We start from the raw sequence: 27,653 nt of genomic DNA, 5'->3' as shown, positions 1-27,653 counted from the left end.
GACCGGTCTGCCGACATGGGTGATGCGTGAAGCAGACGACGCCGCTGCGCCCAACGCTGCTATTGGCTGCGCCATCGGCCAACAAATCCCAGTAGGCCTTGCAAAACCACGTGACTTCCTGCGAAGGTCTTCCTATGGTTTCCTTCCTCCATGGTTCGGCAGCCAGCGGGCTGCCCGAGCGTGGTAAATCCAAGGCGGATTTATAGTGGTGGCGAAGGCTGGGCCGAAAAGTGGTTTAGCGCGACTGCAGCACAACCAGAGGATGGGGGGGCAAAACACTCATATAAATAAATAATAAAACTACAAAATTGGAATGTAATCTGCCAATAGAAACGAAAAAATATATTAGCACCTTGTTTTACGAAAGAGGTAAGTCATTTTATTAAAACCTGGCAAATTTTCTATTTTTGCAACACTCTTGACCTGCCCCCTATTCATGAGTGTGCGGTGCATTACAGCGCGTCTTTGCAGGCCTTGTTTCGATACCCGGCTAACCCGGCCACAGTGGCGATTTCTTATCGCCAGCTGCCTGCGATGGCGCGCCTGGTAAAGCGTATAAATTTAGCTCGCCGGTCTCAAAATGCTCCTTTTGCGAAGTTTTCGTCGTCCTTGCACGTCGCTTCTTTGTCACCGTTCGGTAAGATTTGCACCCCGCTGGACCGCTGCGGCAGTTTTCTCGGTTTTGTCGTCTCCTTCGGCGTGCGGCCAGTGCGAAGTCTTTTTCCGTCTTTGCACGCTTCGCGCTCTTCTTTTGAAGCGCTTAGCGCTTCATTTCAAGATGAGCTTGCGGCATGTGAAGAAGCGATGCTCCGTGGTACACCAAGGCGGTACACTGCGACAGCGTGGATAGTACCATTGGTGTCACGCTACACCGATTCCCGCTTGACTTCGATATGGTTTCGCCGGGCTGTTCGCTCGTGTTTCATAGCTGTAACCCGTTCGTGCGTACTTGGCTTCATGTCTTTTTCAATGTATGGTATTTGCTCCTACGTTGAGCACGTTTGAGGGTGCTAAAGCTGGCTTTAACATTGCCTTGCAGATGTAAACGCACCTGCTATATTCTTTCAGCTGAAGAAATTAAATGTGAAGAATAATCCCAGTGTGCTCTATGGTCTGTGTTGATGCGCCTACTTATGTCATCTTATGTTTGCTTCAATTGAAGCTGTCGTAGCATTGTTTTCTATACTTTTCAATTTCCTAACTGACAACGTTCGTGGCACTTCAGGGCTTTTTCCTTCTGCACTGTGACTATTGAGATGATTAGCCAACTTAAACAATACTGCTTGTGCTGCCTCTGACATGTATTTTTTGTTTGTGTGCCAAGGGTGTGCTTTGTGACTGTATTTGTTTGGTTGCTGCAATAAACAATGAATATGAAACTATGAAAACCATACTTGCCGTACACTCTATTGCCAACTGTGCACTTGAGCCAGTGCTTTGTGCATCATACCTTGCATCATACCTTGCTGTACTCAAAAGCTCTCAAAAGTACTAGCACCAGTATTTGCACTACGAATCATGCGTGCTTCGCCAGTGTCTGGAAGTGTTGCTGCCTTTCTATGCTGCCCCTCCTTTACCAGTCACTTTCATTGCGTTCCCAATTGCACATTAACAAGGCCATAACTAGCAGGAACTCGAGCACATTTGACTGGCAAAGGTTGGGGCGCGCTGAAAGGCAGCAACCTTCGAGAGATACGGGCTCGAAAACGCGGTTTCTTCAGAAAGACCGCTTTATAATTCGCGCCAAAAGAATACGTATGCGTGACGTCATTCTACGTCACGTTTGCGTAGTTTGCCCCCCAAAATCCAGGGGGCGCTGGAGTGCCCATGAGCCGCCATTTTTTGGACCAATGGGCGTCTATGGAGCCTTCGCTACCAGTATACATCTACCTTGGTAAATCGAAGAGGCCCATTAATGCAGCCCACGTGACAAATTGCAAGGAACGCTGGGGTCGCCGCAATCGCCTGGGGTGCCTGGGGTTCTTTCGTCGGCCGGTCAGCGCCAGTCGCAAGCCGACTCCCGGAGAGTATACGGCAAGTGTCCTCGCCCGCATCGGTCCCTGAGCAATTAACTCGACATTCTTGACGAAACGATGGCAGGGCGAGTGGTTGTCTACGGTGGGAAAGGAGCGCTTGGAAGCGCAATTGTCTCTTTTTTCAGGCAGAAGCAGTGGGTGAGCAATGCATGGTTGTTTCAGCCTTTGCTAAGTATCGCATTTCTTTCGCCGGCCGGTCTTATCAGTGCGTCTAGACATTTCAAGGCCTTTTTTTCATGTCGTCTGTGCGAGGCGTTTAGCGACTGTTTAAGTTAGCGCTGAGGTAGGGAAAATTTTATGTGCAGCAACAGGTGTCTTGGAAATTTGCTAATGTTCCCGAGTTGTGGCCATTTCTCTGGTCTTCCAGTGGGTTGCTTCCGTGGACCACTTGCCCAACGAAGAAGCCGACGCCAACGTGGTGGTCCAGCCGTGCGACGCATGGGCCAGTCAGCACGAGCGTGTACTCGAAGGGGTCGACAAAGTTCTCCAGGATGGCAAGATCGATGCGCTCATCTGCGTGGCTGGCGGATGGGCTGGGGGCAACGCGGCCTCTGTCGGTGAGCTACGAACTGATTTGCAAAACTTTGGTAAGAGGTGTTCAGAACACGTGATGACAGCCAGGTACCACTGCTCAAAAATTGGGAGCGATCAGTTGGATTCATGCGGAGGAAATGGAATAATTCCAATTTCGCCCGCGTTTTGTTGCCGCGCGTGAGACAGGCAACCTGGTGATATTGAACGTTCCATTCAATCGCTTTTTAGAGGACACTGTCCTCCTATGGGCCCCTTCGATTTACCACACTTCAGACAGGAAGGTGCATCATGCTAGGTGAGAGTCGACACTCCCATAGGCATGCCCGTAGGGCCCATTAGGTGGTGCTCAGTCTGAACGAGTAGCAAGGCATGCTGGGTACTGACTTCCCGGTCGTTCGGCGAGATGCACTGATGCAACGCTCTGCTTGAAATGCGGCGCTGCCAAGCTTCAATTCGGCTCTTGCTGTGCTAATACACACGCGAGTGAAGTCGTAGAAAAGGTTGTGCATTATTATATCCGTGTTCGACGACATAATAATAAAAGCAATACAAGCACAAACATTTCGCTGTGCATCGTCTGTTCACGCTGAAGTTTAGGCAGTGGTTTAAGGCGCTTCATTCACTCGCTGGAAGTTGGCCTGTTGTTATTGTTACAGTGCGGCTGCTACATTTTTCTCTAACATAGTGTGACACCCATGAAGAGGCGATGCCTAGTCTTTGGTCGGTATCGCCGACTACGCAGAAGATGAGGAGATAGAGGCGGATGCGTCTCGTGCTCGGCAAGCGGACCCCAGCTGGTTTCAGTTGCCCATCGTGGTCTGAATAAACCCCCGGTCGTAACATCTTCGTGGAGGTGTGGGGTAACGATCCCCATACCTTTAGACCGGGTACGACCCTCCAGGTTATGACCGGGGGTTTATTCAGACCATGACAGGCGACTGAAACCAGCTGGAGTCTGCTTGCCGAGCACGAGACGCATCACCTCATTCTCATCTTCTGCGTAGTCGCCGATACCGACCAAATAGACTAGGCATTGCCTCTTCATGGGCGTCACACTTCCCCTTACGCAGACGAACCCTGCAGGGCGAGTTAAAAAGCACTGCGCGAATGGTAGGGCTTCAGTCGGGCAACATGAGTCACTTCAGTTCGTGCAGAACGATGGCCGCTTGCCGTGAGGCATGCTATGCGGTAATTGAGCTCGCTAATTTTCTCAATAATAACATAGGGTCCATCGTAGTGGCACAACAGCTTCTGGGACAATCCCCGCTTTCGGACAGGCCGCCACAACAGGACCAAATCACCAAGCCTGTAAGTGATGCGATGGCAGTGGGCATCATGGCACGCTTTGGACTGATCTTGGGAGGCGAGAATACGAAGGCGGGCAAGGCGCCGGGCCTCTTCGGCGAGAAAAAGTGTCTCGGCGATGAAGGGATCTTCATGAGATGGTGTCCAGGGTGTAGTGGGGGACGAGCATATAGTAAAAAGAAGGGGTTGAAGCCAGTAGACTCATGGTGCGCGGTATTGAAAGCGTAGGTGACGAACAGCAGGACGCTGTCCCAAATTTTGTGCTTTGAATCAACGTACATTGACAGCATGTTAGTGATCGTTCGGCTTGTGTGCTCAGTTAGCCCATTCATTTGGGGATGGTAAGGCAAGGAATGGCGAAAATGCAATGCGCAGGAATGGAGAAGCTGCTCCATGACTTCAGCGGTGAACTGCCGGCCATGGTCACTGATAACTTTTGGGGGTCCATGACGGAGAACTATGGAGCGCAGCATAACTATGGAGGACCCATTATACGCTGTAGAAGAGGGTAGGGCTGCCCTTTTGCAATACCGAGTAAGGTAATCAACGCAAACCACCACTATCCAGCAGTTCCCATGATAGGATTTGGGAAATGGACCCAATAGATCTATGCCCACTTGCTCAAACGGTGCGGCAGGTGGTGTTACAATATATTAGTCACAATTTCCTACAGGTTTCGCACTATCAGGAGCTGAATATTTGATCTACCAGCAACCGCAGCCTAGCATCACATACGAGCGCTTTTTGTAGCAGAATGGCTGTGAAGAGAGCTTACATCATGCAAATCATTGGAGGAATTTCGGTACTTTTCCATACCTGTTGTGCCGGTTCAGTGGTTAGAGCACTTGGCGACTGAGGCAACGACTCGGGTTCAGTACCGCGGCCGCGCGTTTCCATGAAGGCGAAAGGCATCTGTGTTCTGTGAAATGTCAGATTCCCAGGTGGGCAAAATTAATCCAGAACCCTTCACTACAGCGTCCCTCACAATGTGTCGCTTCGGGGCGTACCTCACAATTTACAATTTTCCATACGAAAACTTGTCTGGTCGGGTTGAATCGTAAAACGCGACATTGAAGGTGCCGACCACAACAAAAAAGAAAAGAACACGCAAAAGACGTTTTGGCTCCCACACGGGAGCCTTACAGTGAACAAGGCTCCCGTGTAGGAGCCGAAATGTTTTTTGTGTGTTTTCTTTTTTCTTTGTTGTGGTCGGCGTTTCAATGTCACTTTTTACTTTTTCTAGTCTTCGCAAAGCTTTCATGTGCACTGCATCAGAGCTGTATGGGTTTCTTGCTGCGCGGTCAAGGGTGTGACATTCTCGTAGAGCCAATGGAGACGATTTTTGAATGCGACGGTGGCGGTGCCTGGGAGCAGCGGTAAACGCATGGATTGCTCAAAACTCCGAGACAAACTCAGCCAAGCCAATCCAGAAATTCAATAAGGCGGCGTGTGTTTAGCCGGCCAGTTGCTCGCGCTTTCTTGGTGCTGCCGGGCACTAGCTGGATTCAAGCTTCGTACATACTGGTCACTAACTGCTCCCGCGCTGCTTTCCTGTATGATTTTCCATGTACTTATGTTATGTGTGGCGTGTATTTCGACGTCTTTTGAGGTGGCATGGTGCATGGTGGCGAGTGGCGCGACTGCACAGCAGCTGCTTAGGGCGCTCGCTCGAGAAGCAAAAGCATAAACAATTCTGTGCGAACGACAGTTGATGAAAGAATACATAACTATTCACAATGGATGTGCAAAAGTGGTGATTCTAGGCATCAGTGGCATGGCAATATCAGTGACAGCCACTCCGAACAATCAGTATCGGAAAATGCCAGTGTGCTGCAAAAAGGTACGGCACTATCAAAAAAAGTATGGTATACATAACCAAATACTACATCAATCAGTATATGTGCATCCACAATTACTTTGTACAGATTCAGGTAAATGGCAATGAAGTAAAACATTTCACCTGTATTGAAATATATCATGTGTGGCAATGAGTATACACATACAAAGTGAGCCAGCCAAAAGTTTCAACCTTTAACTTGTGCAGAAGAATTCACTGCATAAGTAGACCAAAGACAACATTATATGCTGCAGTGCTATGTACAGCTTCATGTACAGACACCAAGAAAAGTTCACCTTCTAACTCTGCTAACAATGGGCACGTTTACCTCTTGGCTAATTGAGTTACAGGCTTATATGCTTTAGGGCATGGCTCCTCTGCCACGTCCTACTTCAATTACTTGTTTAATGTAGACGCCAAGGGAAGGAAAATGTGACCAAGGCAGGCCGAGAAACGAATTTTTGAATATTCGCGGAACAATTGTGGCCGTGGCTGGTGCACAACAATAATCGGAGGTCATTAATTCAGTTTGCAGTGATGCCACACTGGAGGGTAACCCAAAATATGCATGCGTATAAATAGCTGATAGAGAAATAACAAATATAATGTGCAACGTGTATAACAAGCCACTAATTCTCTGTTCGGCATTATATTGCATCTACCACAATGTCGGGTGATTTAGTAAATGGTAAATTACAAGTGGTCCTTCTACTGTATAGTGTCCGCGCATGTTAAGAGTCCAATATAACATGCCGGCCACTAGCACTACATCCCTCCTAGTGCATGTGTTGCTTGGGGGACGTAAAACCCTCAATGTTACAACTTGCAGAAGAAATTCCTAAAACAGCCAGTATAAGTAGCACTTTATGATAGTTTGAGAATGCATTTTCGTTGCTAGCATACATGACAACCAAGTCACATCTCATGTGTATACGCTCTTGTTACAGAGCCGAACACTTGAGCCAGCATGTTTTTTCTGGCGCTGGATTCCAGATACTTCCAATTTCCCCAACAGCAAAATAGAGTGCAACAGTCATGACCAGGGGATGGCAAATTATATACCACAAAACCCTTCGGTTCTGCAGAATACTTTTTGGATGTTTTGAGCTGCTGCAGCCATGCACGTCTCAACATTAAGTTTCACTACTTTATTTTTTCACTAATCACGCTACAAGTGTTTATAGAGACTGATTTCGCCATACAGCGAATCATTAATAATTGAGTTCTGGCATTTCTTGAGTGGCTGTATGGCTATGTGCTTGTTGAACAGGAGGAGAAAGAAGCCATATAGCACGGGGTTCCCTGGTACCTTTTGTAAGCGGTTAGTATTCGTCAGTAATAAGTAAATTCAAAACCCCTGGTCATAACAATGCTCAGACAAACATGGCGCACAACAGTTCCAGAAAGAACCTTGCATTTCATGAAAGTAACATAGCAAAAGCAAGTACAGTATATGCGCAACCAGAGATGAATTATAAACTAGCATAGCAGCCACATCACTCACTGTGGTGAACTGTGTGTGTGAAAGACTCTTAGCAGAAGGCTGTTGAGACTCGGCAGAAGAGCCACAGCCCCCCTTACATAACAAATACAGAACACTTATGAACATGACAAATAAATAGTTCAATAAAGAGAGAGCATATAGGCAGTAGGCAGCAATAAAAAACTAAATATTTTAATCGTTTAGTAACACGATGCGTCATGAACGTAAGCAGTATATTTACGCTTCTTTCTGGTGGGAGCATCTGCTTCGACTGTATCTGTGCGTCTGTTGACAAATGAGGTGTACCCATGTAGCCTTGTGTGGCACATTAAATTAAGAAACATCAGACTCCAGCCTACTGAACAGAACATACCTTGTCGGTTTGGCATCCTTTCAGCCAGATTCTTACAGACATTCGTTATGTGGGCACACTACACGAATTCTTGTCCGAAGGCAGAATCTAATTCCTTTATTAATATAGACATTCTTCAGAGGTTCCAGCGGCAAATATGAAAACGTGCTCAGGATCACCATTCTCCTTGAGTAGTATGAAGAGTTGGTGTCGGCCATGGACAGAGCCACCGTCTGCTGCTGCAAGCAGTGTTCTCTCACATGTACACTCAGTAGTTCTCAGATCAAAAAAGCTCTTCACAGGAGTGACAGCGATAAGGTACACATTTCCATATACTATGAGAGGGGCATGTTCTGAAGACCCTTGCACGTCAGGTGAATTGGAGCCTTGCGGCCTGCTGTGGCTTGTGGTTATGCTGCTTCATGACAACACTATGGAAACACCCTCCAAGTTGATGAGGAATGCATTTGTTGTCACTTCACAGTCTCCTTGAGAAAGCTTGAAAACTTTGCCAATCCAGATATGTTTCAGAGTGGTAACGAATTGGTGCAGATTGTGCATCTCAGTGGGGCCCTTTTTTTTTAATGAATAATTCAAAAAAGGTTTTCAAAGGGTCTAGCCGAAATCAACGAGTGAAAATATGACTAAATTGAAAATTTTCTTTTAGATAGTCCACAGCAGGAGCAAGGCTTTGATTGTAATCTGCCAACCTTTGATGTAGTGCGGTTGCTTGTCTCGAGGGCAACCAAAATGCCATTGGGCAATCCTATTTATGGGCGACCCAAGGAAGACATGGTGTTCCGAACCCTCACACATGTGTACCACAGCTCGTCATCCTGCTTTTTCAAAAAAGGGTTGAATTGTTCAGGCTGTCAAAAAGCTGATCTGCCTTTTCCGCAAACTCTGCTGTAAATTTGGCATCAACAGGAAGCCCCTGAATGGCGATGAGAGTGAGGAGTGCCACAGACACAGATTTGCTGAACACTTTTGTGGCATACTTAACTCTCATGTCAGCGAAGGGCATCCTGCAAATGTGTTGTTCTTTAGTTTCTTTACTAATCTGCTTTTGAGATGTTCAGGTGGTGTGTTCAAATATGGCTTATGGATGGGATGGATGAGCGTTATTGACAGGCTGACATTGTTCTGACTCTTGAGCGCAGGTGACTGCTGTCACCAAATGACCTTTTGTTTCAAGACACTGAATTAAGTCTTATAGCAGCTTGTATATTGCAAGAGCTGATGATGCTTTGTTGGCCGCCGCAAAGGCTACTGGCTGAATCCAAGTTCTTGATATGCCAGACACTGCCATAACAAGAGCTTTGTTTGCCATATGAGAAGTCCTTGTATTCCCATCATCTACGAAGCCCATTATGGCATCCCTCATAGCCTGAGTCGCTTTGGGACATTAAACCCCCATGGACCATAAACAATATCTTGCGAGTGATCATACATCAAAATTCTTTTCAGGACTATTTCATTGAATAAAAGACAACATGCTTTGTCTTGAAGTAGCTAATCTTTTGTTACTGATTCTATTGCATTCATGGCACCTGGAATGATACCAAGTGTCATTGGGATGTCTGCCAGCCAGCACCTCAGCATCCTCACATGCGGCAAAGGAAGCATTTCTCTAAAGAAGCAATAAGATATTTGGGAGTGAAAGGAAAAATTGAGAGCGATTTGTTTGTTTTTACCAGTGCTTTTTGGATTTTGGAAAAGAGCAGAGCCTGATCTGAAAAACGGTCTTGTAGCAAATGCGGCTCATGCTTTTTTAGAGCCTCTTGATGTGTTGCTCGCCTTCTCTCATGCCTTTTTTCCAATCCGGCCCAGAACTTTCCTGTATCTGTCGCTTTGAGAACGCAGTTTCTCAATCCGCTTGAGGATTTGAGCGGTGTACGCCGATGTGCGTCTCCTCTGTCTTCTTTTTGGTGCTTCTGGTGCAGATGTCACCGTTGCCTGTCCAACGCTGGCCTGTCTGGCACCACTGAGGCCACTGGGCCAGCTTCACCTGAAAAAAATATATGAAAAAAGAGACGTCTTTTTGTAAACCTCACAGAAGCCTAGATCCCATACAAATTACTGTTAGGGTGCAATCACAGGGCAACTAATTGCCCACCGTGCAATGCTATGTCATGTTTTGTTTGAAGTCATGAATATACTAGAGCAGAAATGAGCATTCATAGGTGAAGTTTATCATGTAGTGGTCGGAAGATTTTCCCATTTAAGGACCACAAATTCACAACCACAGAAATTAAACGTGGCAAGAAAGCAGTTCATTAGAGAACTTGCAAAATTTTATGAAACATTGACATAAAGCAACAACTGTTGCAAAGTAATGGTTTTTGTATTAGTTCATACTCTGCTACATAAGCGAAGTTTACAAAAATGCGACTGCAGCACATTGTATTTCCTCATGTATCTCGTTCGGCTTCTGGGTTATCGTTTACACGCACGACATCAAGATTCGTGGTGCCATGCCCAGTGTAGGCTGCGGAACGGCAAGCTGCAGCTGGTATCAGGTCACATTCATGTAAACGTGGCTGCGAGACAAGTGGTATCTCGACTGCTCTATATATGTTGCATTATCAGCAATTTAAAAACTTTGTGAACAAAATGACTGAAGGTATGCCTATACATTTTGTTATGAAAACAATAAACAGCTTAAGTATTTGCACAGCTGTGTCTGAACAATGTGTACATTTTCATGACATGTATGAGTTATGCAAATGGCAGACTCAAGAAATAATTTTTTGCATTAAAGTAAAACTGATGCACTATTACAGACCTCTCGATATCCATCACGAAAATATCAAGGCTACTGGTCCATAGTTTTTTATGCAAATGAAAAAATGAGCATTTTGCAATAAATTCTCTTGTTTTCCTTGTGCACTTACCATCATAGGTTATGTTCCATGGTGCTGTTGTGGGCACTCTGATGGGTGTCCTTGGGCCAGCACCTGTTGAAAAAGAATAGATGCACTGTAGGAGGCTCGAAAGCAGGTTTTTTAATGCTCAGGTGTAATTTTTCTTAAATTAGCTTTGCATTACTTATGTGAAAAAAAGAGGAGAGAACGAAGATGGGTCCAGAAAAAGTTAAAAAAAAAAAAGCGGCCCGCGCAAAAGGTGCTGCCTGGCTTATCAAGACCCTAAAGCACCCTCATCCTCCCATTCCCCCAACCGGTTGAAGCGCCCCGAAAAAGCCACAACGAACTGGGCGAAACTGTTTCTGGGAGCTTCACGAAAGCGGACACGGCATAAAGGAACGAGATAAGAGATACGTCGCGAGATAGGAATACCGTGGAGAGTTCGGTGCCCTCCAGTATATGGTCAACCGTGCGCACTTAGAGGGAGAAACGTCGGGGCCAGCCGGGGAGGAGGGCTGAGGGAAATTTACAATGCTTAGAGCAGGCGGCAGGTTGCACCATGTGAAAGCGGTGTCTGGAGCGGCGGCGCTACGGTACACGATATTTTTGAACAGTGCTTCCGCGAGGCACACTGGGGAGTTCAGCACGAATATCGCCAATCAAAGCTGCCCGTGCATCTAAAAAAAAAACGACTCCGACTCCGATTAATATTTCTTATAGGGCATATGTCGTAAAGAAGTGGTTGCTGGGGAAAAGGTGCTTTGACCTCATCATCACTTGACGGCCTGTTTGCTTCTTGTCACTTGGGGGAAGAATTTATCAAACAAAACATGTGACCTAAACGATACGGGAATGCTTTTTGCTATTCTCGCAATGAATAACGCTGGTGCTAATGATCTTTGTATTTGATGGGGACTAAGGACTCTCCTGTGTATGCGCAGAGATGAATTACTCGCACAGACAGCGACTAAAAACAAACGTTGCATATGAAATGCATCATATGCCACAGAGTCATTATCTGGTATTATGTATCTAATGCTCGTAACAAAGGAAGAGGAAAACATGTTATGCAGAGTGCTATAGCAAGCTCAGCGAGATGGAAGTGTGGGAACATTGGGTTCATACCACAGAGAGTAGTGACACATACTGTAACTCAAGGCAGTATATTTTGCAGAAGCTTTTTGTTGCCAAAGCACACTGCATTATGGTAGCATCGTTTTCTTCAGTAAAACGAGCTCTTGGGCAAGTTGGTTACTTGTCTTAGGCATAGTAGCAGTGCAAAAAACACACACAAAAGAGCTAGACACCGAGAGACACGCACAGACGCTGCACTCACAACTGATTTTATTCCAAGCTATCAAAGTGGAATATATAGGCTGCGTCGCGCATGCGTGTGGGTGTTTTTTGCACTGCTACTATGCCTAAGAATCCTTTTCTTGTATCCTGTCCTTGTGCGCCTTTTTACACATGACCTCATATCACCGAACTAGTCCCACAGCGGTTTTTCTCTCTCGGTGTCAATTCCAGATTATGTGAAGAACTGCGACTCCCTGTGGAAGTCCAGTGTGTGGACATCCGTGATTGCTTCTAGCCTTGCATCCAAGTACCTGAAAGAAGGTGGCCTGCTTGCACTCACTGGAGCCAAGGCAGCACTTGAGCCCACACCAGGTTTGTCTTTCAGCACACCTAGCTTTCTCCTCTCCACCTCGTGTATAATGGACTGACCGGGAAGGCTGTACATAGTGGTGTTAATTTGGTTCTGTGCTCATCCACAGTGGGATGCGGCCCGTGTAGATCCAACAGCAATGCAAGTGTGCACAACACCACTGCTGCACAGCATTGCGCTGGGTGCGTCAATGGTTGTTCCCTTTTTCTGAAGCTTTGCTCTCCTGCACTGCTTTCTGCATGCAGCTCATTTGGAAAAGGTGCACAACAGAATTAATGGGCCCCTTCAGCAGCCTGGGGTCCTCTTGGCGGACACTGTTCCATCTTTCATCATTATGTTAAGAGTACAGTACGATCGCATGAAAGATCCCGCCCGTACAAGTACTAGTACATGTGTATGCTGCTCTTCCCGGGTAATCTCTACTCTGGAAGAGCAACCTACGAATTTTTTGCTCGCGTCGCTGGGTTTTCTGTTGTTATCGCTTTGAAGGGATTGAAATTGCAGCCACAAGGCGGGATTACCTAAACTTCATTTGGCACATTTTTGCCGCCGGTGCAGGAGAGGGGGGCCCCCCGCAGGGGCATCTGCAGTGTGCAGATGTTGGTGAGTTGCAACACCACGGGTTCCCGAGCATCCGCAGGGGCATCCCTGCAGAAGCATCCCCGCAGAGGCATCCCCGCAGGGGGATGATGGTCAGCAGTGTGTCACCACAGACCCGAGCTGCCACGCTTAGCCGTGCATGGCTCAGCTGTGTTTGGTGAAAAGGGGTTCCTGCTGGTTGAGCCGATGCCAAGCGTTTAGACCTTTAAAGGGCCCCAGAAAGGGGCTCTAAGTAATGCTGCTAAATGCTGCTTCACAAATATTTTAATGCGTTTTGTGGAAGATGAGTTATATGCAACCTAAATTTGATCTTCTCAGTCTTCATGCCTTTCCCTCTCCTCTCAATTTTCACATGCCAAAACTTCGGCACTCCTCCATCGGCTGCCGGGGCGTGCGGAGTGGCCGCGGCTGTGGTAGCTGCGTGATGTCTGAAAGGATTTCGCGCGGTGAACCAATGATAACCCCCTGCTGCTGAGGTCACTTGCACAGCGTGACGTTGTATGCCAGGTTTCGCTCGAAAGCCCAGCACCGCGCATCACCGCGAGGTGTGGAAGTAAGAATTTTTAAAAATGTATTGTAAATTTTTTATGTATTGTAAATTTCATGCCCCTCTCCCACAAAACGATCGCCCTCAAAGAAGAGTGCGGACCGATGTAACAGCAGAATTCCTGCAAAAAAAAAAGTTTTCCCTAGATACCATATTGTACATAGTGAAAATGCAGACCAACCAGCTAGGAAAGTTCATTGTTTCAAAATCTCCGACTGAACCATTGGGCCTTGGCTACATGGTGACGAAGCTGGCCAGTGGAGACCTATTGCTCCAAATCCGCAACAAAGTGCAATATTTTATACTTCCAACCATATTATTCTTAGGAGACCTGCAGGTGCCCACAAAAGTTTTCAGAATGCTGAAATCAAGAAAAACATCAATTTCCTCGCTGACTAGAAGCTCAGCCAGGCACTGAGGGGTGCATTCTGCTCTAGGAGCTGCCAATACCAAGCACACAGTTCACTTCATGGCTGCATACTTAGGCTGCCCAGTAATTAGGCTTTGTTGCAATTTTCGTTTTCCAAAAACTTCTGTGGGCACCTGTACCTGTATCCGTGACTACTCATCGGTCACTAAACACGGTGAAAGGCGTAATATTCAAACACAATTTTCTCACTCTTTCAGAACAAGAAACGTTAGAAAGTCTTTTTAAAAGACCGGAACATCACAGATGTCCATCGTATCAAAATACGAAAAGACGACAAGGAAACACCAACAAGGCACATAGTCCTGACCTTTGCCTCCAGCCATCGCCCCGAATCCCTAGATGTAGAATATCTCAAAATAACTGAGACCATACATCCCAAATCCCACGCGGTGCATCAAGAGTGAGATTCCTCCACGGCTCCCGGAGCTGTAGTGGCCGTCAAACATGTGCCAAATGTGCAGCATACGATCATGAATCATGAACATAACGTATCAGGAAGCACGAAAATGACCCCCCTCAACTTTCCAGTTCACAGCGAAAACAAATTTCGGCGATGTAGTGCGAAGGGACGGAGCACCATGCCGGCCTATGGTACCTGCCCCGGCTGTACACAGTGAGCCTAAGACTGGGCCATCCGCGCCCCAGGTAGACTCAGTGAAGGCTGCCCTGCCACCCCCGAAAAAGGGCCTGCTGGCCCCTGTGTCGGCCGCCCACAAGGCTTCCCCCAGTTGCGAGAGGCCTACGAACAGTACACCCTTGGGTTCTCCGCAGAGCTCCAGAGCCTCTAGTGAGGTGATGGACTTAACACCGAGCTCACCTTCATCGCAGGTGTGGCGGAGCTTTCTTGACTGAAAAATAAGAAAAATCCCAATAACAGGCCCCAAAGAAACAGGGACCCAAGCTTCTAAAATACGTCCCCCCCCCAAAAAAATTATCATGCATTCCTAGTTCACTGAAATTGTAGGGAACTATTAACTAACATAAACAACACAAAAGACATTTTAGCTACATCCTCACCTGTAGCCTTATGTGTACAGGAAACAAACTCGGGTCCCCAACACACAAATGTATTCAACAAATACGTATAATATCTTTCTCTGTGACCGAGACAAGGCAAGCCAGCTCTCGGGTGGTGCTGCCATTACAGTAAAAAGTTATGTCACAGTTTGTGAGCTTGTATTAAAGACTAAAATCGAAGCTGTAGCAGCCACCCTCATCATCATTATCATCAGCCTGACTACGCCACTAGAGGGCAGTGGCCTCCCATGCCTCTCCAATTAACCCTGTCCTTTGCCAGCTGCACCCACCATATGTCCGCAAACTTCTTAATCTCATCCACCCACTTCCTGTTACCCCCTGCTACGCTTGCCTTCTCTTGGAATCCATTTCAATACCATTAAGGACCACCGGTTGTCTTGTCTTCGCATTACTTACGCTGCCCCCGCCCATTTTTCCTTTCAATTTCGACAAGGATGTCATTAACCCGAATTTGTTCCTAGACCCACACTGCCCGCTAGTCAGTAATACTGCCAGTCAGTAATAAGAGACACTGTGGCTGAAAAGAATGCGATTTTCGCTCTCCATGATGATGATATCATCTTGGACATTAGAGGCATGGAGCACCGCGTTTGCTTCTTGCCCTATACTGTGCCCTACAGTTGATCCCCATACATACAGTAAAACCTCGTTAATTCGAACTCTGTTTATTCGAAATCCCGCGTAATTCGAAGGTTTTCTGCGGTCCCAACAGTTTGCATGCAAATTTTGCCGGATAATTTGAACAGCCAGCGCGCCCTCATCCGGATAATACGTCAATTTAAGCCATGGCCTCCGTGACTTTTCCATAGTGCCAGTCTCTGAGGCCAGTATAGTTGCCGGAGTGGAAGCCAGGCGGCACTTTAAATCAACTTCCTGTTTCCGGTGCTTTGTTGTGCCTCAGTGATCTGCACCGGTTTTGGAGGCTAGCTTTAGGTCTCCTCGATTTGGCTGCACTTTCTGCACTAGTTCACAAAAGTGCCGTGCCAGTGCAGCACCAGTTCTTGCGGCGCGAGTGTAGCCCGACACTAGTGCTGTCGGTGCAGCGGCCAAATCGAGTGCAAAAGTGCAGAAACTTTCGTCTGCTGCGGCCATGTACGTGTTGGTGTTTGTCGCGTGTTTTCACATATGCGCGAGATTGTGCTAGCTGCACTGAACGCTGTGTATTTGCTCCAAGTGGCACATCTCGTGGAGCGGCTATGAACGTTGTTAATTCCAAAAGTGGTGAAGAATTTGACACCGTTCTTTCCGTTGCGTTGTGTAAAGGGGCGCAGGCCGGTCGACCGTCACTGATTCAACGGGTACTTCGAAGAGGCAACAATTAGACAGGTTATTCAGACTACCGCTCGAGACGATCTTTTACAGTCCATACGCGTGATTCAGGCTGCTTCCGTCCTATCGAAAAGTGACCACGGTTGTCCGCCAAGAGTTGCCTGATCTATAATTGAACTCAATCGCGTTCACTTTCGGCGGACGGTGACGGCGACGTGACGGTCAGAGGCTAATTAAGTGGCAGGCGAAGGTGTGGGCTAACTACCGCGCCAAGCAGTCGCGCATCGATGACTACTTCAAGTGACCGTTTTTCAGGCGAAGTAAAGGTGCAGTGTTGATACAGCCACGTTTTGTGCGTTTATTTCTCGTTTTTCGTCCATTTTTGATAATTCGAAAACCCGGTTAATTAGTTGATTTTTCGCGGTCCGACGGACTTGGAATTAACGAGGTTCCACTGTATATGCTCCTGACGACCAAGCTTTTCTTAATTCTTCCAGCATCTGGCCTCTGGGCTTTTTCAGTTGTCTTTGTGTCCCGTGGAGACAAACGCTTAGGTGTGAACTATGGCCCACTAAACGACCGTACAATTGCAGTCATGCATCCACTGCTCTAAGTAGATGACATCATGCAGGACATTGCTGTATGTGTCTACGTTGCACAACCATGGTCTTTGGCTGATATGTAATTCACTTTTTGTAGACTGACAGGTGATGGACTTCTATTGACTTTTTGGACTGATTGTGATTCTAGAGACTGTTTTGGACTGATATGTACCTGTTTGGAACTCGTATAGGATGTGATGCTCCACAAGTAGTCAACTTTGTTTTGTTGTCTTAGACAGGACTTCATTATGCAAAAGCAGAGTACAACTTTTCACGACCAAGGGACTTTGTCGCCAAGGAGGAGGTGGATGTGAGATATGAGCACCTGTGACAGCTCCCAACAGATAGCAGCGCATGCTTGACTCACGTCTTCATGCTCTGCTTGCCTCACTACAGGTGGCAGCCCATCTTGCTGGCGTGTCACTGCGTTGTTTGTAATCTTCGGCCGATGCCTTGTGTGATGTGTGCTCTGCCACGCCGAAGTGTCATTAAATACGTTCCCATCTTTAATAAGCCCTTGATTCTTGGCCCTCACCCCGAGCCTCATACCGCCAGCCCATGGGTCCAGCGGCTCGCCATCCTCACAAGGCCGCCACTCTCGTTCCCCTCTCACTCGCAGCAACTCTTCTTCTTCCCAACTCCTGCCACTTCTTGGAAAACTAGCCGATGCAGCTGCATCATTGACCTGGCCTGCAAATCCTCTTGACCCCCGCTGCCCAACGTAATCTCTTGAAAATGTTCTTGTGGATGGTGTCTTGGTCCTGTCCTCATTGATACTGGCGCCCAAGTGTCTGTCCTGAGTTCTTTGCTTTGCCGCCTCAAGAAAGTTTTAACGCCCGCCGCCACTTCCACCATTCGCGTCGCTGATGGCAGCACCGCTGCCGTGACTGGAATGTGCACTGCACGAGTCAGCATTGCCTGACGTCATATTCCCATTCTGTTCACCGTCCTGACCGGGTGCCCTCAGGTTGCGATCCTTGACTCTTTAACCGCCCGCTCAGCTCTTAATGACTCTTCCTCTGGCCTTCTCCGCTTGGATCTGCCTATCTGCTATGACGACTCCACCTGCTCACCTCGCCTTCGCTCCGCCAAGTTTGCTCGTCTACATCACCTTCTCCTCCCGTCCCTGATGGAGACTACTTCGCTTGCCCTATCACGGCTGTGATTCTGTATCGTAGCGTCGTATTTCCCCACACCGTTGTTCATATCACCAACAACTGCACCTACCTCCCTGTCCTCAACTTCAGCCTTTCTCCTCATGTTCTTCCCACCGGCATTTCACTTGCTAACCTGCCCCCATTGACCGATTGCACAGTTTCTTTTCTGGCTCCTCACCCAACGACTGACGTCTTCAACATCCCTGCATCACAGCCCTCTTGTGCGGATCCTATTTCCGGGGTGATTGCGAACGATCTATGCCCTGCTGACTCTACAGCTCTTCACAGCCTCTTGTCTGTCCTAAAGCAAAATTTTTATTTTGATGACTGTCCCTTGGGTCAAACCTCTGTTGTCGCCCACCGCAGTGACACTCGCGATGCCTTCCCTATTCACAGACGGCCCTATAGGATCTCTCTCTGAGCGCCGTGTCATGCATGCAGAGCTAGACAAGATGTTGGCCCGCAACATCATCGAGCCTTCGAGTAGTCCTTGGGCGTCCCCTGTCATGCCTGCTTAAAAGAAAGATCAAACCTGGCGATTCAGCGTCGATTACCGCCACCTGAATACTGTCAGAAAGAAAGATGTCTATCTCGACTGCTTGCACAGCGCTAGCTACTTTTCCTTGATCGATCTTTGCTCACAATACTAGCAGATCACTGCCGACGATTGGGACCGTGAGAAAACTGCCTTTTTATTTTATGGTGCAAGGGCATCTGAGGCCAAAAAGCACCATGGCACAAGGTTGTTTCTTCTACTCGAGGTGGGGTCAGACCCATTTTCCAAGCATTTCACCCTAAAGAAGCCGAGCACCAGGCAGGCGAAAGCTTGTACCCATTTTTTCACCGGGGGTACCCGGCAGCACTGTGGATCGAACCTCGCTCCTCCCGCATGCAAGGCGGATGCTCAAATGAGAAAACTGCCTTTGTCGCCCCAGACGGCCTGTATCAATTTAAAGTCATGCCTTTCGGCCTCTGCAATGCCCCTGCGACCTTCAAGTGCATGATGGACTCCCTCCTTCGCGGCTTCAAATGGACTCGGCGCCTATGCTACTTGGGTGATGTGACAGTTTTTTCGTGCACATTCCAAAGCAACTTGCACCGCCTTTCAGCCATCCTTGCAGTCTTCCGCCGCGCCGGTCTTCAGCTGAACTATAAGAAATGTGCCTTCGGCCGCCGTAAGCTCAAGGTCCTTGGTCACTGGTCGGTTCTGCTGGGATCCAACCTAACCCTGACAAAGTACGCGCCGTGTGTTCCTTTCCTACTCCGCGTTCCTCCGGTGATGTGCGCGGCTCCCTCGGGCTCTGCTCGTATTTCCGCCGGTTCATCGAGAACTTTGCAGAAATAGCCCGCCCTCTTACCGTGCTCCTCAAGAAGGACGTCCCATTCGTTTGGGGGCCTGAGCAAGCTGCCGCCTTCAGAAACCTTATCAGTGCCCTCTCCATCTGTGCACCTGCAGGTCTTGGCTCACTTTGATCCTTAAGCCCCTGCGGAACTTCGGACCGACGCGAGCGGCCATGGCATTGATGCCCTACTTGCTCAGCGGCAACGCAGTCAGATTTGCATCATTGCCTATGCCAGCTGTCTCCTTTCTGTGTCAGAGCCAACTATTTTATCACAGAGCGGAAATACGTCGTCCTCGTTTGGGCCATTACCAAAATCCGCCCTTACTTCTTTGGGCACCCCTTCTCGGTTATAAGGGATCATCACGCCTTATGCTGGCTATCTTTGCTCAAAGACCCTACTGGCAGGTTGCGATGCTGTGCTCTTCACCTTCAAGAATATACATTTTCTGTCATTCACAAGATTCAAAAGTCCGGCAGCTTGCACCACGACGCAGATTGCTTATCCCGTCACCCTGTCTATCCGCCTTCCCCCAACGAACGCCTGCGTCTTTCTTCTCTATATCAGACTTCCGCAACATCGCTCAAGAACAGCGCTTAGATTCCTCGCTACACTTCCTCATTGACCGCCAACCGCTCTGATGCTTCCCTCGCCCCGTTTGTGCTCCACGAGAACGTCCTCTACCGGCGCAGTATGCGGCCTGACGGCACTAAGCTTTTGCTCGTGGTCCCTTAACACCTGTGCTGCAGCGTCCTTGAACAGCTCCGGGATGTTCCCGCGGCAGGTCACCTTGGCGTATCCCGCACGTACGACAGCATGCGCCACCGTTTCTTTTGGCCAGGTCTATACCGCTCTGTCCAGTGCTATGTGGCCATTTGCGAGCTCTGCCAACGCCGGAAGACGACCTTGGTTCTCCCGCCCGGACACCTCCAGCCCATTCCCATCCCGATAGACCCGTTTTCCCATGTTGGCCCAACCTGCTCGGCCCTTTTCCGGTGTCTGTCATGGGGAACAAATAAATTGCCGTCACGATGAACTACTCGACGCGCTATGCTATCACATGAGCAATCCCAACTAGCTGCTTCACTGATGTCACTGACTTCCTCCTGCACGTCATACTTCACCACGGTGCTCCCAGTCACCTGCTCACCGAGTCGGCCACTGCTTTCTTGCTCAAGTGGTCGCTGAACTTCTCCGCACCTCCTCTGTCATCAATTCGCCACGGCCTACCACCCACAGACGAATTGACCAAATGTCGGAACCGTACCCTCTCAGACATGATTTCCATGTACATCTGTGACCATCACCATGACCCAATTGTGACATTCGCATACAATAAGGGGATTATTTCTTGGCTCATTCCTTGAGGTTGGCATCATTCATTCAAACAGGCATTGGTGGCTGTTTCAGTGGTGTCGATTTCAAAGCCATTTCACCACGCTGACCCCGCGAAACCCATCCTATCCAAAGCAGGATGACTGCACCTCACATGATGTGGGGACTGCGAAAGCACTCTGAAGTAATCGCCACTGTGTCATGCCATGCTGTGCAGTTGGACACATGGGCCAGCATTCCTAAGGAGCATTGGCGCACTTTCAAGAAATGCTGAAGAATCTCTATGGGAAGATATCGCCGACGATGGGCTCTCAGTACAGCCACAACTGCGAGGACACTTTCTGGACGCACACTGCCGTGCGTATGCCGGAGCCGGTCTGTGCTCCGGTTGTATCACTGGTGTGCTCCAGGACACCAGTTTACATAAACCAGAGGCTCCCACGGGCACCGGGGAGAGTGTGAGCTGCTCTTTCCTTCATGACGTCTCATCAAGCATGTCAGCACGAAAGGGGAGCGAACCAGCACCAGGCACATGTGGCACATGGAGATGCGTGCTCCGCCTGGAAGATCGGGGTGGCGCTAGACATGTCGAAATGCAGCTCATTTACACCTTGTATTGTATGTGGTTCCTTATTATATGTGGGTTTTTATGGTAATAATGGTTCAAGGTGCATAAAATGGCAAAGTACAATACTAAATAAAAAGGAGTTGTCACAATACCAATGTGAATGGTTGTCAAGTGCTGGAAAAACCAGTGCATAATGTAATAGCAGTGAAAACAACCAGGCAATGACCGAGAAGGAAAATAAATCATGATGCCATTTGAGATAATGCTTGCACATCTGCTTTTGAAAGCGTTACTTGATCAGTATGAAATGCCTAATAGCAATTCCATAGGTAAGGGAGATGGCCTATAATGATATTTACGGAATAAGCATAAAAGAACAATGGAACAACAAATATTTGATGGCTTGAGAGAGGTGCAGCGTTTGGTTTGTGTTATGTTCGAATGCGGTTGTGGATAATGAAGCGAGCGGCTCTATTCTGTATGGACTTAGACATGCTAGTATAGTTTTGATATGGGGACCATTAGCTAACCAAGTTTTCTGACATTATAAGACAAGTTCCAAAGTTCAGGCACAGGTACCGTAGCGACCTGGACGATTTGGCACAAATGGCATTAATATGCATTGCCCATGAAAGATTGTACGTGATGTGAATGCCTAAATAATAAAGGGTGAATATAATGTTGCCCATACAATTGCAGCTAAGCCTATTTGAATGTTGTTTGGAAAGCTGCATTCAATCCTTTACGTGATACGCTATGGAATTATTGGAGTTTGTGGAGGCTCTGCCATGCGAGTATTTTTTTAATGTTAGAAAATTTTCAGCACAGTGCTCACTGTCACAGTGCGCTGGCTGCAATGTGCGAGTTTGGTGAGGCAATTTTTGCTGGTCCAGGCATGATCGGCTATGGCATGGCCAAGGCAGCCGTGCACCACCTGGTGCAGAGCCTTGCTGGTGCGAAGAGTGGGCTGCCGCAGGGAGCGACTGTGGTGGCCATCTTGCCAGTGACCCTGGACACACCAATGAACCGCAAGTTCATGCCCAAGGCGGACTTCTCATCCTGGACCCCGCTCAGCTTTGTGGCCGAGTAAGACCCCTCTTTCGACAACATCCACGCTCTTGTGTGTTATACTGAAGAAGCCCTCCTGCCTTGCTCATGGCTGAGCCATTATGCTAAAAGGTTGTACAAATGCACTGAGTTTCACTATCACAGCACGAGACACAACTGGACGAAGCGCCAGACGTGTCTCGTGTTGTGATTGTGGAACTCAGCGCATTTGTACAACAGGTATGGAATACCAACTAGCCCCAGTTGTCGCCTTGTTAGCTATGCTAAAAGACATGGCTCTGACCCCCATAGTTTCTCGAAATTACCTAGAGGGAAAAAAACATGCGCTGCGGTCCATCACGGTATTGGTAGCTGGAAAAGGCAGTGTGATGGGCAGCTTATCCACGCCGTGTGAGAGGTGCAATTTTCAATGAAAATTGTCATGCTCTGCTTGCTGCCATTTTGAATAAGCTGGGAAGCGCTGCACATGTGCTGTTGCAGTGCCTTAGTTTCATAAGTCATTAATGGAGGCCACGGTGGATACAGATCGTGTGCATTGAAGATGTTTTGATATCTGAAAGGAATGTGGGTGGGAACCTGACAGCGAAATGTATGGTGAAGTAATGCCAACATTTGCGGTAGTTTGTGCAGCATCTTGGAAAAAAAGAGGGTAAATAAACGACAGATGCAGAAAGAAGACACCACGAGCACCATTCCTTCTGCGTGTGTCGTTTTTTTTGTGCTGTTTTTCTGCTGTACCATCTAGCTCAAATGTCAGTGTTAGTTGAGATCATTTCAAGTACCTTGAGCCCTTCCCTCCAGCACTTGTGGTGTCCGTTCTGTCAGCATGCGTCATCTTTTTCCGCATTTTTTTTCTCCAAAATGTATGCTTTCTAAACATCACTATGAAGCAAACTGTTATTAAAATGATCTTCTTATAAGTTGTAGGAATCGAACGACTTTGGCCGCATTGAACAACCTACCTCGTTAGTGGCAGTAATCGCACAGTTCTTCGGTCGGGCATCTGAAGTGTATAGTTGACATGATTGAATGCTCCAGCTTGGTAATATGGACAGCAATGGGTCTAGCTGCGATTTATTTCTGACTGTGTGGTGACCACAGCAGATAGGCAGTGGATAGAATTCATGTACACACATCGTGAGTGAGAAGAGGGGCCGTCGGGTGTGAAGCGCGCGGCGGGCTTCACAGCCGACGGGTGATAAGGAAGTAATTACTGATTGGCATCCACCCAAGCGCAGCTATACGGCTACAAGGGAAATCTATACAGCTTTCTCAGAAACTTCGTAGTTAAAGAAAAATACACCCTGGTCTGGGGTTCGATCCTGGAATCACTGCTTCACCGGAGCAGTCTCTCTCTCTCTCCAGTCTTTCTCTCTCTAGACCTGGGACTCAAAGAGGACATTTCGATGGATTTTTGTCCTGGCTGACGTTAAAATGTGCTATCGTCTTTTTGTGCAACTTTGGACTGCTTGTCAATGCTTGCAGCCGGCGTTTACGGATCCCCTTTCACAAGCGGAAGTAAGCATCCGCCTCTCAGCCCCACGCTTGTGGCCCCGCCGGGCGCTACCCGATTCACTAGCAACCACGGCCCGTTCCCCTAAAAGCTACAAGTAACACGAAAGGGATTTGACCACATGATCAGTCTGCTAGTCCTTGGGCGTCACCACTGCACATGGTGCCGAAGTCTACACCAGGAGACTGGCGACCCTCCCGGGACTATCGAGCCCTCAGTCGAGCCCAACCGCTATCCGGTACCTCACACTCATGATGTCGAAGCCAGCCTACATGGTGCAATGATTTTCTCCAAAATCAACCTCATGTGGGCCTACCATCAGATCCCTATGGCTTCAGAAGACGTCTGGGAAGACTGTGATAGCAACACCCTTCGGCCGGTTGGAGTTTCTCCGCAACATGGCGGAGAAACTCGAACAGGCCAAAGGGCGTTCAGCCTGCAAAACTCCGGAGACACACTCCAGCACTTTATAAACGGAGTTTTTCATGGGCTAAACTTCTGTCATGCATAACACTACAACCTACGAGGCCAGAAGCGGGCAGAGTGGGTGAGGGAACAAACGCAGGTTAATGACATCTTAGTCAAAATCAAGAGGAAGAAATAGGCTTGGGCAGGGAGTAGATTCCAAGAGAAGGCAGGCGAAGCAGGGGCGGCAGAAAGTTGGGTGGGTGGATGACATTAAGAAGTTTGCAGGGATACAATGGCTGCAGCTGGCAAAGGACAGGGCTGTTTGGAGAGACATGGGAGAGCCTTGCAGTGGGCGTAGTCAGGCTGATGGTGATGCATCAGCCGCGTGCTTGTGCAGCAGCAGTGTCGACGGTGATGTTAAGGCGTGCCCGTGTCATTTGTTGCAGTAGTTGTCCGTAAACAGAACGGCAGCAATAACTTCACACTGCTGTTGAAAATTGACGCTACGCGATCTTCCATTCATCGTGAGGTCCGCTGTATGCCTGCCGCTCGAGTGCTGGCTCATTTTGGCTAGTTGCGTTCAATAAGTTCGTGCCATAGAGTTTCTGTTACCCAGAGGGAAGGCTGGCGCCCTGTCTATGGGAGTTTGCGTGGAGCTTCCTCAAGACCACTTCAGTCACCATGGGTGCTCTAAGCATCATGGGACGTAGAGCTACCGACTGGAGAACCACAACTTTTGGCCAAAATATAATGCAAAATTAAACGTTCGCTAATTAAGAATGCACTGACATTCAGTATCCTGTCAATAAATTGCAACAAATGAGCAGAAAAGCATGTACTATGGCGCTAACCTGCCAGGGCGCTGGCGAGGTAGTACGTGCAAAGTTTGCCTAAAATAAGAGATGGCTTGTTTTCCTATTGGCCAAGTATTGCACACCACAGAAACTAATTCGTGCTTAATAGGCGTGCTTTTAAAAAGAAATATGTTTTCCAGAAAATGTTGCTTAAACACTTTGTAGCAGGTTTTTTATCGGCAATGTGTGCTGTTGCGTTTTTGCTACTATGGCAGGCGTTCACGCTCACGCACTGCGTTCACACCAAAGTCGTCTGTGCACGGGGCGTGCCATGGATCATAGAGTTTTACGATTAACTAGAAGGAAAGCTAGTGGCGCTGCACCTCAGCCACCATGGGCGCTCAAAGCATCATGGGCCGGTGAGCTACTTGGTGCGGGACAGATTTTTTCGGGAACACAGAGTGGCGTTACTGAGATTTCCCATTCTGTCCACGGCGTGCCTCGTGCGTAGACGACTTTGGCGCAAACGTAGTGCGCAAAAGCCATAGCAACGAAAATGCAACAGCATACGACGTCAATAAAAGGTTCATTTTCTGAAGTGCCATTTAAAAAAAAAAACCTCCTAAGTGTTTAAGCAACAACATTTTTTTTTAACATTTCTTTTTAAAAGTGCGCCTGTTAAACACGAAATATTTGATGTTGTGGCATACAATATTTGGCCAATAGGAGAGCAAGCCATCACTTATTTTTGGGAAAACTTTACATTTACATGCTTTTCTGCTCATTTGTTGCAATTTACAGACAGGATCTTGAATGTTAGGTCATTCTTGATTATCGAAAGTTTATTTTTGCATTATTTTCTGGCCAAAAGTTGTGGTTCTGCTGTGGGTAGCTCTCCGTCCCATGATGCTTAGAGCACCCGTGGTGGCTGAGGTGGTCTTCAGGAAGCTCCATGTAAACTCCCATAAACGGGGTGCCAGCTTTTGCTCTAGGTAAAAGTAAGAAACTCTAAGCCATGGATGGAATGGGACTAGAGTCACTGGAAAAAATTTCACGAGTACCGCATTCGTTTTCCCGAGCCGCCGGGCTTGGAAGGTGTATGGCTACCATAGCCCAGTGTCGCCAGAACAGGCAGAACAAGCCATAACAGGTAAATTGCATAGAGCGGCACCCTTCCGCCTTCTACTAGAGCCATGCAGGCACTAGTTTAATACCTAATGTTAAAAAATTCTCGTTTCCTGTTTCTTGCAAGTTTTAGTTGACGATATCGTATTTGAGCTGTGCCAACTATGCAGTGTTTTTAATTATTGAAAATAATTACATTGTGAGGGCACGTAAGCTTGGCATCACAAAGGCGATTGCTGTGCTGGATACTCTAGGCGGTAGCTGCCACATACCTTCCAGATCCGGAGGTGTGGGGAGGAAGAATGCTGAACTCTGGCAAAGCTTCCAGTGAAGTGGGATATATCAGTCAGTAACGCCACTCTGTGTCTCTGAAAAAATCCGACTGTCCCGCACCAGGTAGCTCACCGGCTCATGATGCTTTCTTTCCCTCTAGTTAATAGTAAGAAACTCTGTGGTTCGAGCACACAGTGCCGATATGCTTGCAAGGTGCTCAAAAGTGTGCAAGATTTCTAAGCTGCTACCTCTCAGGTTTCGCAAAAATTCGTTCATCGCAATAGTCATCATTTGCGGCTGTATTGCAGTGCTATTAGACTGATGCAATGTTATTCGATGGAAATTGGTGGCAGGGGTATGTGTGTGTGTTTCTTAGTGAGGCAAGCACAAATGTGCAAGACAACTGAAAATAAAAAACAGGCAAGCCCCTGGAATGAGGGCCCACCCAAACGTTTTCTCAGGCATTTTCAAGCTTTGTAAAGAGAGGTGGAGAGCCACAAATCAACAGATGTGAGCTACTGTGCTTGCGAGTAAATGTTTTGCGAAATACAAACGGTGTAGCAACTTTTAAATTGCACTCAAATTTTTCCACCATTGTGTTTTCCAATTCAAGAGATTTGGAAATTAAAAGCTACTTGTTCCAGAGCGCTTTTAAATCAATGTTTCACTGCTCCAAAATGCTCTAAAAATCGCTCCAAGTTGCAATTTGCCAGAAGCATCAAATGCATGCGGTTGGTATTTCCTGACCTTAAAGGAATACAATGAGGGCAAAATTAACATCCTGCCGATCACAGAACTTTAGTTGTTTAAGAGTTTTGAAGTTGCCACTTCCGAAACGAGACAACTTTTTGTCCTGTTCCTCAAGTGGGAGCCTTATAAAATTCAAGTTCTGGTGGTAGGCAGGGTGACGCTTTTGCCCTTGTGCCATCATGGAATGTCTGAATCCAGATGGGTATGCTTTGTGCTACTACAGGCCACCTCGCCCTCTGCTAGACTGATTTTAATTAAAAGATGCCGCCAAGCAGTTTGGCCAAAGGTGCCTTCCTTAACTATCGAAACATGCTCTGCTTACCAAGGCTGCCACTGCTGCGAGCACCAGTGCAGACTCCATGGACAAGCCCCTTGGGAAACCTCCTCCATGCTCTGGCATTGTATTCCACATGATTATTTACCCTTTGCATTGAGCTGAACATTTTCTGTCTGTCCCAGGCTGTTCTTCAAGTGGACTGCTGGCCAGGAGAGGCCAGCCAACGGAAGCCTCGTGAAATTGGTCACTGAAGGGGGAAGAACCAGCGTTTCTCCGTAATATGTGGTCGACGCTCGCCTTCCCAATCCTGGCACTGAAGGAATCTCCCAGGAGGCCACGCATTTATTCTTATGCTTGTAATGCAAAGAAATAAATTTCAGCCGAGCTGGAGACACCAGTGCATCTTCTCATTCAGTCCAATGTTTTAGGGGAGTCTCCCCAAGGTCAAGTCCCTCATTGTATCATCTTTTTGGTGGTCATA

General features: G+C 47.7%; 1 protein-coding gene across 2 annotated transcripts; it reads left to right on the top strand.

Annotated features, from left to right (window-relative positions):
- The first annotated feature begins 135 nt into the window (after nt 1-135).
- On the top strand, nt 136-27,582 carry Dhpr (dihydropteridine reductase). 2 transcript variants are annotated; one of them, XM_077641866.1, is made up of 6 exons: nt 136-189; nt 1,897-2,034; nt 2,404-2,593; nt 11,939-12,079; nt 21,858-22,050; nt 27,355-27,582. In XM_077641866.1, exons 1-6 carry the CDS (start codon nt 151-153, stop codon nt 27,449-27,451), a joined length of 798 nt encoding a protein of 265 aa, XP_077497992.1. In that variant the 5' UTR covers nt 136-150; the 3' UTR covers nt 27,452-27,582. The 2 variants fall into 2 exon arrangements, with proteins under 2 accessions (XP_077497992.1, XP_077497997.1); XM_077641871.1 differs by lacking the exon at nt 136-189 and having other exon boundaries at nt 1,969-2,174.
- The last annotated feature ends 71 nt before the right edge of the window (nt 27,583-27,653 follow it).

The sequence above is a fragment of the Amblyomma americanum genome, chromosome 1 (genome assembly GCF_052857255.1).
Source record: "Amblyomma americanum isolate KBUSLIRL-KWMA chromosome 1, ASM5285725v1, whole genome shotgun sequence".
NCBI classification, from domain to species: Eukaryota; Metazoa; Arthropoda; class Arachnida; order Ixodida; family Ixodidae; genus Amblyomma; species Amblyomma americanum.
Note: the sequence above shows the minus strand (reverse complement) of the source record. Positions and strands in the feature narration are given on the sequence as shown.

Bases quoted from the DNA above. Each gene is read 5' to 3' on its own strand.
- Dhpr (XM_077641866.1), top strand. From the start codon at position 151: ATGGTTCGGCAGCCAGCGGGCTGCCCGAGCGTGGTAAAT. The intron at 2,035-2,403 runs GCAAGTGTCCTC...CTGGTCTTCCAG, and splicing joins CGACTCCCGGAGAGTATACG to TGGGTTGCTTCCGTGGACCA. The intron at 12,080-21,857 runs GTTTGTCTTTCA...TTGCTGGTCCAG, and splicing joins AGCACTTGAGCCCACACCAG to GCATGATCGGCTATGGCATG.